Here is a 13,562-nt window from a genome sequence, read left to right as displayed (position 1 = left end):
TTTCTACATTAACAGTGGCTGGTGTGTAGAGGTGACAGTGATTCTGCAACATTGTTCCCCGGATCTGGAATAATTTTTTATAAACTGTAAACTTTCTACTCGCCTCGCGAGTTCGCCTCGCTCATTCTGGTAGGAGTGTACTTGCGGCCGGGTCCTCAGGTTAAAGAGGCCCAACGCATGCTCGCCGACCAGATTCTGAGTGTGGAGCGAGCAAATCCTGATTCCCAAGTTATCGTACTCGGCGACTTTAACAAGGGTAATCTCAGCCACAAACTCCCCAAATACAGACAATTCATCAAATGCCCAACCAGAGAAGGGAACACTCTGGATCACTGCTACACTACAGTCAGTAGAGCCTACCACGCCATCCCTGGCGTGGTCCATCTGATTCCTGCATACAGGCAGAAATTGAAGCTCTGTAAACCTGTTGTGAGGACATCAAAACAGTGGACCAGTGAGGCTATCGAGGATCTGCGGGCGTGCTTGGACTGTACTGACTGGGATATGTTCACGACTGCCACCAATAGTCTGGATGAACTCACAGAGGCTGTGACGTCGTACATCAGCTTCTGTGAGGACTGCTGTATTCCAACACACACCAGGGTGCATTTCAACAACAACAAGACCTGGTTCTCTGCAAAGCTTAGAAGGTTGCGGCTGGAGAAGGAGGAAGCGTTTAGGAGTGGGGATAGAGACAGATTCAAGGAGTCGAAGAAATGGTTTAGCAAAGCGGCGAGAGAGGGTAAACGACTGTACTCGGAGAGACTACAACTACAGTTCTCTGCTAACGACTCTGCTTCTGTCTAGAGAGGGCTCATGCAGATTACCAACTACAAGCCCAGAGCCCCCCACACCACTAACGACTCCCGCCTGGCCAACGACCTGAACAAGTTCTACTGCAGATTTGAAAGACAATTGGACTGTCCTGAACTACCCCTCCCCACCCAAGTGGACTCCCCCTCCCCTCTCACCACAGTGATGACTCATTCAGGAGAGAGAAGTCAACAGACTGTTCAAGAAGCAGAACCCCCGCAAAGCAGCAGGGCCAGACTCTGTCTCTCCTGCCACCCTCAAGCAGTGCGCTGACCAGCTATCTCCGTTGTTCACCAACATCTTCAACGCCTCCCTGGAGACATGCCATGTGCCAGCCTGTCTCAAGTCCTCCACCATCATGCCTGTGCCCAAAAAGCCACGGCCAACAGGACTTAATGACTACAGACCCATTGCCCTGACCTCTGTGGTAATGAAGTCTTTCGAGCCTTCAACACCATCATCCCCACCCTGCTACAGCACAAGCTCTCCCAGCTGAACGTGCCCGACTCCACCTGCAGGTGGATCACAGACTTCCTGTCTGACAGGAAGCAGTGCGTTCAGCTGGGAACACAAATCTCTGACTCCCGGTCCATCAGCACCGGATCTCCTCAGGGCTGCGTCCTTTCTCCTCTGCTCTTCTCCCTGTACACCAACAGCTGCACCTTCAGTCATCCGTCTGTCAAACTCCTGAGGAACTCCTGGGAACTGAACATCAGCTCCCTCACCAAGAAAGCACAACAGAGGATGTACTTCCTACGGCAGCTGAAGAAATTCTACCTGCTAAGGACAATGATGGTGCACTTCTACACAGCCATCATTGAGTCCATCCTCACCTCCTCCATCACCATCTGGTACGCTGCTGCCACTGCCAAGGACAAGAGCAGACTGCAGCATATCATCCGCACTGCTGAGAAGGTGATCGGCTGCAATCTGCCTACCCTCGAGGACCTGCACACCTCGAGGACCCTGAGGCGTGTGAGGAAGATTGTGGCCGACCCCTCCCACCCTGGTCACTCCCTGTTCCAGCTACTCCCCTCTGGCAGAAGGCTGCGGTCCATCAGACATTCATTCACTTATTTAACTATTATAAGTCCATCTAATGGCAATTCAGTATGCATAAGCCACTTTATCTCAGTATCCGATTGCACTATGTTGACCATTCACGCTGCTCATTATTCTTATTTTTATATATATTTAATTTTATATTTAAATTGTTGTATTCTTAGATTGTTTAGTTCTTAGAAATAGTTAAACTTTTGTACTTTTACTTAATTTAAGATCTGTATATGTTTAGTGTTTTGTACCTCCCTGCCACAGTAAATTCCGTGTTTGTATAACATACATACCGAATTCTGATTCTGATACACTGGATTACAGCAACATGCTAGTGGTCTTAGTTGTGCCGCCTTGTAGTAGTCTGTTAAACATGGTAATGCTCTACCCCCTCTGTCTTTAGGAAGTTGCAGTGTTTTGAATTGAATTCTTGGTCGTCGACCTCCCCATATGAATCTTGATGTTCACTTATCCCATTCATTAAATTGTTGCAGTGGTACTACAGCTGGTAGGGATTGAAAAAAATACAGGAGCCGGGGGAGTACATTCATTTTTATAGTTTCTATTCTATCATGCATATCTAAGGGCAGTTGGGACCACCTGTCAATATCTGCCTTGATATTTTTACTTATGGGGCCATAATTGCTATCATATATTTTGGAAATGTCCTTAGGTATTTTAATTCCCAGATACTTAATGTCTGATGAGGTCCATTTGAAATGAAATATATTTAGTATGTCTGTCTGAGGAGTGTAGTTATAACTTAGAGTTTGTGTTTTTTGTACATTTATTTTATATCCGGAGTAAGTTCCAAAGTCCTTAAGCGAGGACATCAGTCTAGGAATGCTGACCTCTGGTGTCGTAATGAAGAGCAATACATCATCTGCGTACAGACAAATATTCTGCTCTAAACCTCTAACCATGACTCCTTTTATCACCTCGTCATCCCTGATTAACTGTGCCAGGGGCTCTATAAACAGAGCAAAGAGGGCGGGGCTGAGGGGGCAGCCTTGCCGGCAGCCTCTCTCCAAGTTGACAACCTGAGAGAGGTGTCCATTAATCTTTATTCTGGCGTTTGGTGAGGAGTACAGAGTTCTGATACAGTTAATAAAATCATCCTCAAAGCCAAATCTTACCAACGTCAAGTACAGATATTCCCAGCGAACCGAATCAAACGCCTTTTCCGCATCTAAACTAATCACAGTGGCTCCAATATTCCCCTCAATCACATGATCGATAACGTGTAGCACCCATCTAATACTATCTTGTGTCTGTCTTTCATGCACAAAGCCAGTTTACATGTTACATTTACATTACATTTACATTTAGCAGACGCTCTTATCCAGAGTTTAGTCTGGGTCCACTAGTTCTATTATTATATGTTCTAACCTTTTTACTAATATTGACGCATATAGCTTGTAGTCAATATTGAGTACAGAGATTGGCCTATACGCGCTACATTCTTTTCTGTCCTTCCCCTCTTTAGGAATGACCGAAATGATCGCCTCCCTCCATGTGCCTGGTGGTTCACCGTTTTTAAGTGTATAGTTAACGCAATCAAAAAGCATAGGTATTATATCATCCTTAAAGGCCTTGTACCACTCGGCTGGGAAGCCGTCCGTACCCGGTGTTTTATTAGCTTTTAATCTAGAAATTGCTTTCCCTATTTCCTCCATTGTAATCTCTGTCATCAGGGCTTTATTCAGTTTTTCACCTATAGAGGGTAGATCTAATGACTCCAGAATTGAACTTATTTCCTGCAGGCTAGTTGTATTTGGTTCTTTATATAAGTCTCTATAGTAATTCTCAAAAATGCGTTCAATATCCTCTAACTTATGGCACACTTTTTTAGTTCCAGGGTCCCTAATTGGGTGTGCTCAAGCCTTCGGCGAGAGCACAACCTTTGTTCTCTCACATATATATTATTATTATTATTTCTTTTTGCCCCCCTAAAACTCAGTCAATATTTGGCCTACATAGACAACGTAGGTGTCAAAAGTTTCGTCTTGGTAGCGATTGAGTTGCTTCTATTGGAATTTACGTTCTGTTGCATGGTTTAGGCTTAAATTAAGTTTTTGTGGCGAAAAGTGAAGCTAACGGTGGCTAATTTGCTAGCCACAGTCACTGACGTTACTAGCGTCACTAACGTCACGAAAACACGCGTGACTACCTTTGCCAGAACATTCGTTTCGCATCTGTTAACTTGGGGGATAGCTAGGCTAACTATAGCTTTACTGCAAGGCAGCTGAAGGAACGCCACAAGAAAAGAGGCCAGGGTGATAACTATTTACTCATTTTACTTTGTGATGTGTAATGTACAATATAAGCTGATATTATTAAGGAAGTACATCTACTTTCGGAAACAGTAGTCTACTATTTCACTGAAGTATTAGCATCATGACATTAGCCTGTGTTGCCCGGGCAACACATACTACAGTGGTCTATAATGTAGCGTTATCTGTTTTCAATCGTTAAAATAAACATTCCTCACATATACATTTTCGTTGTAGGATTTATTCTGACATTAGTAAACGATTTGTTGGTGAAATTACCATTACCTGTGGTTTCAAACCAGTGTAGCTCACTGCAACGCTGTAGCTTACGCGAGACACACTACAAAAACATCTACACTACACAGCTGTTTAGGAAGTCAAACGGCGACAGAACATGTTCGGCACTTACTATCTACTAACCTGAACTTCATTGCCACAGCCTAAACGTTGTCAATCTGTTCATGAAAATAATAAATTTCAGCTTAAACCGTACAACGGAACGTTAAATCCAATTCAACCAACGCAATCGCTACCAAGACGAACACAGCAGTAGTCTAGTACTGTACCGTAGTAGTACAATTTACCGGGGCAACTTCTCCACACAGGGCTATATCGCATTTTGCGTTGTTACTGACAATGATCGCTACCAGTGAGCTTTTTATGAATGAACGATTTTCCACTAAATAAATGTCAAGCTTATTTACGTTTTTGGGGGCATATTTTCAGTTAGCAGATGGTACTGTTTGAATCGCGATTCCATCTTCTACTGCCGGGTAACGTCGTAGAATAATCTTCAAAGGGGGTTCTTTATTATGAATGAATGCAATGAGTAGGCTAAATGCCTGAAAATATCACGAGAATGGAAAACTTAAAAGGACGTTTAAATCATAGAGATTAGGTCAATTTTTACACCGGTCTGCCAAATGTATTCGTTTTGATTCAGCTATGAGGCTGCCTCTTGCAGGGGAAATGAGAAGACATCTATTTCATTCTACACTTCACTCGTATTTTGAGTTGTAAATGAGCAGCAAAAAAATATGCTTTTAAATCTATGTAATGTTTATAAATAATAAGTATGCATTTTTATATAAAATATACAGAAATATCAGTTGTAAACATTTCATAAAAAACGGACCCCCCCTGTGCAACCGACGCAAGCAAGCACACCCTACAATTTCCCCAGAAATTGTACCCTCTCTAGTTTCATATATGTAGCTGTCTGATTGTTGTTTCCTCAACCTCCATCCCAGAAGCTTCAGGGCCCTTGGTCCATTCTCATAATATCTCTGCTTTGCAAATTTGGCTTTTTTCTCTAATTCTCCTTCACATAGTTTGTTTATCTCCTTTCTGACATTTCTTATTTGATCTAGAGTACAAGGTTTCTTACTCTCGATGTGTTCCCTCTCTAAAACTTTAAGATTCTATTCTAAACCAGACAGCTTTTTATATCTTTCCTTTTTTCTGTGTGAGGTCAATGCTATAAGCTTTCCTCTGATCACTGCTTTTGCAGCGTCCCACAAAACACTTGGCGATACTTCTCCATTATTGTTATATTCCATGTAATGTTTAAGTTCCTTCTGCACATATTCCTTACACGTCCTGTCATTCAGGATGCTTGTATTAAGTCGCCATAGCATGTTTTTCTTTTTGTTATCCAGGTGCACAGTTAAATAAACAGCTGAGTGGTCAGATATGTCTCTGACTCCTATCCTACAATCCTTAAGTCTGTGTCTGTCTGAGTTGTAAGTAAAAAAATAGTAAATTCTCGAGTATACACCTTTACTTGCTGAATAGAATGTGAATTGTTTTTCTTTAGGGTGGAAGTCCCTCCATACATCGATCAGTCCTAGCTCCATCAAAAACATTTTTGTTATCCTGGCATTAGGAGTTAACCTCTTAAGTGCATTAGAGGAGTCATGCTTTGGTTGTAACTGAGTGTTCCAATCTCCTCCACATATTAAGACACCAGAGGCCTCAGAGGCTATCAAATAAAAAATGTCCTTAATACAGGAATTGTCCTGCCCTGGTGGAATATACACATTGACTAATGTGACTTCTTTCTGGTCAAGGTATCCCTTAACAAAGACATATCGACCCTCACTATCACAGAATTTGGAAACCAGTTGGAAATTCACTCTGTTAGTATTAGTATTGCTACTCCCCTCCTTTTCCCTTTCTTATAAGACGAATGAAAAGTATTTTTAAAACCTAGTTTTTTTAACTTTTCATGTTCCATGTAGTTAAGATGGGTCTCCTGCCAGAACATTACATGCAACTTTTCCTTTTTCATCTTTGCAATTACCTTACCCCACAAGAACAGTTTCTTTCTTTCCGCTGCTAGCCTTTTTAACAAGGCCCCAAACTGACACTGACACTCTGTCACTTTACCTCATACACGCTGTCACTTTAACATATTCAGTATTATTTTTATTCTATATTATTTTATTTGTTATATTATATTGTATTTAAATGTTATATTATATTGTATTTTAATTTGATATTATATTGTATAGCTCTGCCAGTAGTTAATTTTATTTTTTTGTACATTTTCTACATTTTCCTTTTGTTCATTATGTTAAAATGTTCACTGTATGCACCTTCCCACCAAAGTAAATTCCTTGATTGTGACCACTTACTTGGCGATTAAACACAATTCTGATTCTGAAGACATTTACATTTATGCATTTAGCAGACGCTTTTATCCAAAGCGACTTCCAAGAGAGAGCTTTACAAAAGAGCATAGGTCACTGATCATAACAACGAGATAGCCCCAAACATTGCGAGCAGCCAAAACATGAAACATACATGGTGGAAAACCAAATAAGTGCCAAAGGGAAGAACCATAAGAGCATGCAGTTAAACAAGTTACAATTGAACAACATGAAACTCCCCACAAGAGTGCAAGAGTGTACCTGTAGAAAAAACAATCAACAGTAAAATATTTCACAGGGAGTACAAGAATTTGAAACCGTTACAACTAACCAACAAGAGCAACAAGTCTCTCAATACGAGTCATTGTGATCCTGGAGGAAACTAACATCAGGTCCAGCCAAGCATTCCTAAGTGCCGTTGTACTCCCGGAACAAGTGCGTCTTGAGCCTTTTCTTGAAGGTGGGGAGACAGTCAGTGTCCCTTATGGAGGTGGGGAGTTGATTCCACCATTGGGGGGCCAGACAGGAGAAGAGCTTGTGTTGGAACCGGGCGCTCTTGAGCGGTGGGACCACCAGACGGTTGTCAGAAGAAGACCGTAGGTGGCAGGTGGGGGTGTAAGGCTGGAGGAGAGACTTGATGTAGTCGGGTGCAGTCCCGTTCACCGCTCGGAAGGTCAGTACCAGAGTCTTGAATCTGATACGGGCCGTGATGGGAAGCCAGTGGAGGGAGATTGTCACCCCTGCAGTTTAAAACAACTTTCTTTTATTGTTTGTTGGCATCTATATTTTAAGCAATGCAAATCTGGCTGGAGACTATTTAAATTGCCAATGACATTTTGTGTATTTTTGTCACTCATTTTAATGAGCTCTATGGTCAGAAATTTCGGACATTTATGTCCACAACCTAATTCACCTGGCGGAAGATGTAAAGAACCATGGCACCCTCGACAACTTTAGCGCTTTTCAATATGAAATTCCTTTGGGAAATATCAAGAGATTGATAAGAAAACCTGGCAGGCCTGTCAGACAAATTGTAAGGAGACTGTTAGAGAGGTCCTTTCCTGCCAGCACCACATCTACCAAAGTTCACCTGGGAAAAGAACACCTCTTCCACCAGATTTTGGAAATGCGACACAGCACAAAAAAATGTAATCCCCAAAATCAACCCTGAAGGCGGATGAGGCCAACTGCTATTTTTATATGGGTGGAAAGGTCAAGAGGGTCAGAAACATTTTAAACATGGACAATGCTGTGTTTGTGGTGTACACCGAATTTGAGGAGCACAAACCCTTTTTCGAATATCCACTCTCATCATCACTACTCAATATCTGGACCAAAACCTCACGCCATAAGAACAGTTTCTTTCCATCTGCTACTGGCCTCTTCAACAAGGCCAGGGACTCCCACTGACATTTAACTATTATCTATTATGAGTCCATCCGACACCGATTGCACTACGCACAAGCCACCTTGATCTCAATTGCACTATGCCGCCCATTCATATTCTTATTCTTATTTTTATATATATTTTAAATTGTTTTAATTTTAGATTGTTTGGTTCTTAGAATTAGTTAGGCTATTGTACTTTTTTACTTTTAATTTAAGATCCGTATATGTTGATTGTTTGCACCTTCCTGCCACAGTAAATTTCATGTTTGTGTAAACCTACATGGCGAATACACCAAATTCTGATTCTGATCTATGTCGTTAGCAAACTATCTACAACTCTGAAAATATGCAGACTCCCGTCATATTGAGAGAAAGGCCTTTTCCATTCACCTGTCACCAACGAAAGATGAATACTTTTCTTTTAACCTCTTAAGAATCCTGTTAAATTTGCCTGAAAACGCCTAAACAGCATACCCAAAGTAAATTGGAAGCTGTTCTTGAACCATTTGGAGTACATGCATGTAAATGATCTCTTTTGAAAGCTGACACTCTGATGTTATGTCCCCTGTTGTCAGGACCCCTGTCAGTCCTACTAGTGTTGATTAATAGAAGCTTGAACACAAGGAAAGTGAAAATTCCTATTTCCGTCTAGATTTTGTTTTGAAAACAGAGGCCTGAAGAGGCCTAGAGGTGGTAGGTATTAGCTGGAAGACTAAATTGGACCACAGGTTGAAGCCTTACCCAATTCAAATCAAAAGTCAAACATAATACCACAATATATTCATATTTGACACATGTTTTTATAAGAGTACATCCATTCATTTTCTAAAAGGGCCTTTTGGAGACTCCAAAATGACCCTTTGTAACCAAGGTCAAATACTCAGGATAAAAGGTATTATTTTTCATAATTGTTATCTCTAATGAAAGGTGGTACTTAGAACTATCATATATAATAGCTAAATCCCTAATTAGTATTACTGAAACACAAAAATTGAAGCATGAACACATTGGAGTGCTTTATCTGATTCCCAGGATTGGCGCACAAAGAAAACTGATTGCGCAATACCATATTGCGCAATCGACTTTTATTTTGACGGCTCCACAGACACATACAAATGAGGTATTGGCATTTTCAGCTAGCTTTCAGCTACAAGGCTAACGAGCTCATTTCAGAGCCAGTCGAAGCCAGTTCGAGAAATTTGTTTAGAAAGAGTGTGGGGGGGGGGGGGGGGGGGGGGCAGGACGCACAGACCTAATTGGCTTTAGAGGGCTGTCAACGGGGCATGGAAGCTCCTATTGGGTCAAACAAGGTGTCAATCAAAAGGGGAGGGTTCAACGGACATTTTGATCCCTCCATATCGTAAATTTTCTAGAAAAAAAATAGAGAAAAGAACACTTTAATGTGAACAAGTTGTTTCTTCCGTCGGCTAACTTGCATAATGAAACAAAGGATAATGGCTATTCATGAACGTAAAACATTGTATTTGTCGAATTACTTTACATGGTTAGATACTTTGAACCCTTGGGAATGTACGCAGATCAAGTTTTGATGTGTGGTTTGCATACCTGGACGACACAGAACCTTTGAGGGTAAGTAGAGATGTTTGGCTTTGTAAACAACACCAAAGTGGTGACTGGACAAAGACGTTGACTAAACTTGTTGTTGTGACTCGATCTTGAAATGGTTTACATATCTACAAGCACAAGAATCGTAGCTTTCCAATGATGTATAACATGTGTAGCGTCTAAAAAATATATTTGTTAGAATTTAGTGCGTCGTAACTGAGGAAGGGGGGGCAGCATTTTTGTAACGCGGGCGATACAGGAACGTAAACAGTGGAAAGAATTTACTTTTTTGTTTGTTATTTAGACAACCCAATGCATTTTACCTCTTTAAAATCCAGTAATCAAAATTTTGGTCTGGCCCACGGGTGGTGCAGGCAGGGGACAAAATGTTCCTCATTGTGGAGTTTGTGGAGGAGAAGAACACTGGACCAGTTGCCAAGTCCTGGTACACAAATGGCTTGGCATGGTGGCCTCCATATCAGGACCAGACCAGGATCCTGAAAAGTATCAGAAAAGCTGAGGTTCCACAGCCAGAAAAAGGATGGACAAGGCATCAAGCAAGGGTCCTATATGAAACAGGTATACATTAGACACACTGACGGGTGATACACAACTGTATTTGTGCCCAGAGATATTGAAGCAACACTAATCCACATCAATTTTTATTTTTATTGTTTAGATTCCTTTGAAAACATTGTATGCAGATGGAAGCAGTCCTGTTATACGTCTGACATCCAGTCAGATTATGAGAATGCAAAGAAAGAGAGAAAGTGAGTATGAAATGAATGTAAATATTTGTGTATTCTAAAGAAATGTAATCTTTATGTCTTCTAATCTTGTAGAAGAAAAAGCTATTCCTCTTCAGAAGAGGAGGCCCCAGACTCCTGTCCAGCCCCCCCAAAAAAGCTGCCCAATGCTCCAACACCCCCCTTACCACCACAACTAGAGCGAAATGGTGGGAACAAAATCAGTATTGTTTGTAATCATGGTGTCCTTATGTGACAGCACCTATATTTAAGCAATTAGGACACAAACTGTCTTACTATTTAAGTATTTTCTTAACAGCTTCTCTGTCATTTCAAAAACCAATAGACTTAGCTACACTGCAAGACTGGGCAGCCAACCCATCAAACACCCGTGAGTATATACTTAAACTTTATCTTCATATTCTGAGCGTGATAATACCATCACTTATTTTTCCAAGCAGTACATCACACTCATCCCAATGCAACCCACCCATTGAAGCTTGTTGAGTAACAAATATAAACCATGCATAAAAAACAACAATCCACATCACACACTAAATTCTTCATTTTTCTGCTCTTCTTGTTTCTGTTCTACAGAATATAACCCTGAGCCAGGCAGATGGGGACAAACACCTACTACCCATGGTAAGATAGACCTATGCTCCTCCTCACAATCATCATAGGATACTCAGTTTTGTCAGCAAACATGTATCTTTTTGGATAAGAGACTACGTTCTTTGGTTTCAGTTGTCGAAGAATTCTCTATGAGGGAAAACACACTGCAGGGATGGCAGCGTTATCCCACCACACAGTGCACACGTAAGTGTAACACACTGAAAATGTGGGGTCCCATGTTTGTTGTCGTTATTGTGAATCCTTGTGTATCAAAATGTTATCATATTGTGATATATTTCATCCCTTCTTCCTGAACCTAAAATATTATAGTTATAAATAAGTGACTTGGCTGGTGAGCCTAAATATAAACCACAAGAAAAAGTACTTCAATACTCACATCTTGTTTATGCAGCCTTCGAAAGAGTCCTACAAGAGGCTATCCGGGAGATGGACATTCGAATAGGCCATCTAACGTCCATGGTGGAGAGCCTGGTGCAGGGTGGACACAGAGGTCAGCCACAGCAAGAGGATGACTGCCTCCAAATTCCCCTCATGGACACAGAGGCCCTTGACAGATTTGAGGAGCATCTCCAAAGCTCCGAAAATAGGAAAAAGATGGTAAGATTGTAGACTTGAATATTCTTCAATAAATAATACATTTTTACAAATTGTTACAGTAACTAATATTATAGCTACTTTGTGTCTAAGGGCATCACTACTCTAAACTGTCTTTAAAGCTTTTGCTTTGTTTGGAACATTATTTTTCTCAGATCAATGTACTGTCCCAGAGTGGAGGGCAGACCATCAAAAAGACTGTCTGGAGAATTGCCCCAAAAATGTTTGCCAATGGCTTGGCTAAACAACTTAACTGGTGTGGCCGAGGAGACAAGAGGGGCCTGAAAGCCTCAAGGTGTGCGGCAGTAGTTATTGGTAAGTACATAAGAATGTAGGCTATGTCTATGTGTCTTATTATGTTTCTGCGTGATTTCCTTTGCCGCCATTACTCACTTTCCCAGAACCTACATTTATCTTCCTAAACACCTGACCTGTTATCGAGCCTCAGAGCAAACAGACTAGCAAACCCAGCTACACAGCAGCTAGCTCTATGACTTATCTTTTGCTGTCTAGCTAAATTAAGCAGTATGTGGCTAAGTCATTGGGATAAGTCTAGCATCTTCATATAATTGGCTGAACTATGTGCATAAAGCTAACCGTAGCGCATAGTTCAGCTAATATACAAACTATATTATAGGGAAATAATTAAGGATACATGGGCTAAATAAGAATACTTTAAATGTAGCGTAGCTCGTTTAAGATAAAAATACTTAATTTATAATAAAGTCTTGGGGCACCACCTTAATATTGGTTTAGGACATTAAGGGATCCTATGTTTAATATATAATAATAATCAGTCTCATCTTTAGGAATGAATTTGTTCTAAGTGTAGAGCCAATCGTAACATTAGTGAACACGCACACGTCAAAATATCTTTACAATGAATTTATTCAAGTAAGGTAAACATGGATAATATGTAATATTTCACAACACAACACTAAAACAAACATTACACAAATATCCCTCTCATAATTATCCACCTTCTACTCTTGTGGTAAAGGTGAAGTCTGAAGAACTTTCCTCAAAAGTTCTGATCATGGTATATTCTGTGTTCAAAAACGGAGAGCAAATGGTTGCTGGAGATGTGTTGTCTCAAGCAGGTCCTTTGAAGCTTGAAAGCTAGCAGGAGGGCCTCACATGCAGATTGGGAAGGTCCCCCCCCAACTCTATGTTTCTTTTGCATCGGCGTTTGGTGGGTAATCAGCATACTGAGGGTGTCAAGAGGGCTGATTAGGTTTGTCTGATGTGGTCGCATCAGACTCTTCAGGTGTGACAAGATGCTGGCTCCTTGTGGTTTGGCTGACCTCCCTACATAACCGTCAGAGGATTTACCATTAGCCTACCTGGAAAGCTCTTGAACGGTTTGCGCGTCTCCTGCTGCTGACTGTCCACCAGCTGTTCTCACTTTTTGGCGCCCTCTGAATTATAACCAGAGTAGCCTAGAAGTACGTGCTTTGTTATAACTACCAAATAATCCTGTTTCTCTCCTCTATCATTCGCAGGGGCTGCCATGAGAAACCCCATGGTGCATGCCACTGAGGCCGAGGCTGAGAAGTGTCTCCAAGATTTTTTAAGATTGGCATCCGGACGGAAATAGCCTAATCCTCCAATTTCCAACGATGAGCCTATATTTAATAAACATTTGATATTTAATTTATTGTACATGCTGTGTCTTATTTACCGCTCACTACAGGCTAATTATATCCTGTATAGGCTGATATAAGTCTTTTATACTGTATGTGGGAGTCAGAGTCAGATGGCTGAGTGGTTAGGTAATCGGGCTAGTAATCAGAAGGTTGCTAGTTCGATTCCCGGCTATGCAAACCAAATGACGATGTGTC

General features: G+C 41.2%; 1 protein-coding gene across 2 annotated transcripts in view; it reads left to right on the top strand.

Moving 5' to 3' along the window:
* Positions 1-13,374, top strand: part of LOC136942585 (uncharacterized) — a 29,446-nt gene extending 16,072 nt beyond the window's left edge. Inside the window, exons 4-12 of one of the 2 annotated variants that reach the window (XM_067235576.1) lie at positions 10,120-10,324; positions 10,425-10,515; positions 10,588-10,700; positions 10,838-10,882; positions 11,089-11,136; positions 11,239-11,310; positions 11,519-11,724; positions 11,877-12,036; positions 13,224-13,374. In XM_067235576.1, coding sequence (XP_067091677.1) covers positions 10,120-10,324; positions 10,425-10,515; positions 10,588-10,700; positions 10,838-10,882; positions 11,089-11,136; positions 11,239-11,310; positions 11,519-11,724; positions 11,877-12,036; positions 13,224-13,318 — 1,035 coding nt within the window. In that variant the 3' untranslated portion in view covers positions 13,319-13,374. Of the gene's footprint in view, positions 1-10,119; positions 10,325-10,424; positions 10,516-10,587; positions 10,701-10,810; positions 10,883-11,088; positions 11,137-11,238; positions 11,311-11,518; positions 11,725-11,876; positions 12,037-13,223 lie in introns of both variants that reach the window. The other variant, XM_067235568.1, reaches the window with a different exon arrangement.
* The last annotated feature ends 188 nt before the right edge of the window (positions 13,375-13,562 follow it).

The sequence above is a fragment of the Osmerus mordax genome, chromosome 1 (genome assembly GCF_038355195.1).
Source record: "Osmerus mordax isolate fOsmMor3 chromosome 1, fOsmMor3.pri, whole genome shotgun sequence".
Classification (NCBI taxonomy): domain Eukaryota; kingdom Metazoa; phylum Chordata; class Actinopteri; order Osmeriformes; family Osmeridae; genus Osmerus; species Osmerus mordax.
The sequence above is the reverse complement of the archived record's forward strand: the minus strand, read 5'-3'. Positions and strand labels throughout refer to the sequence as shown.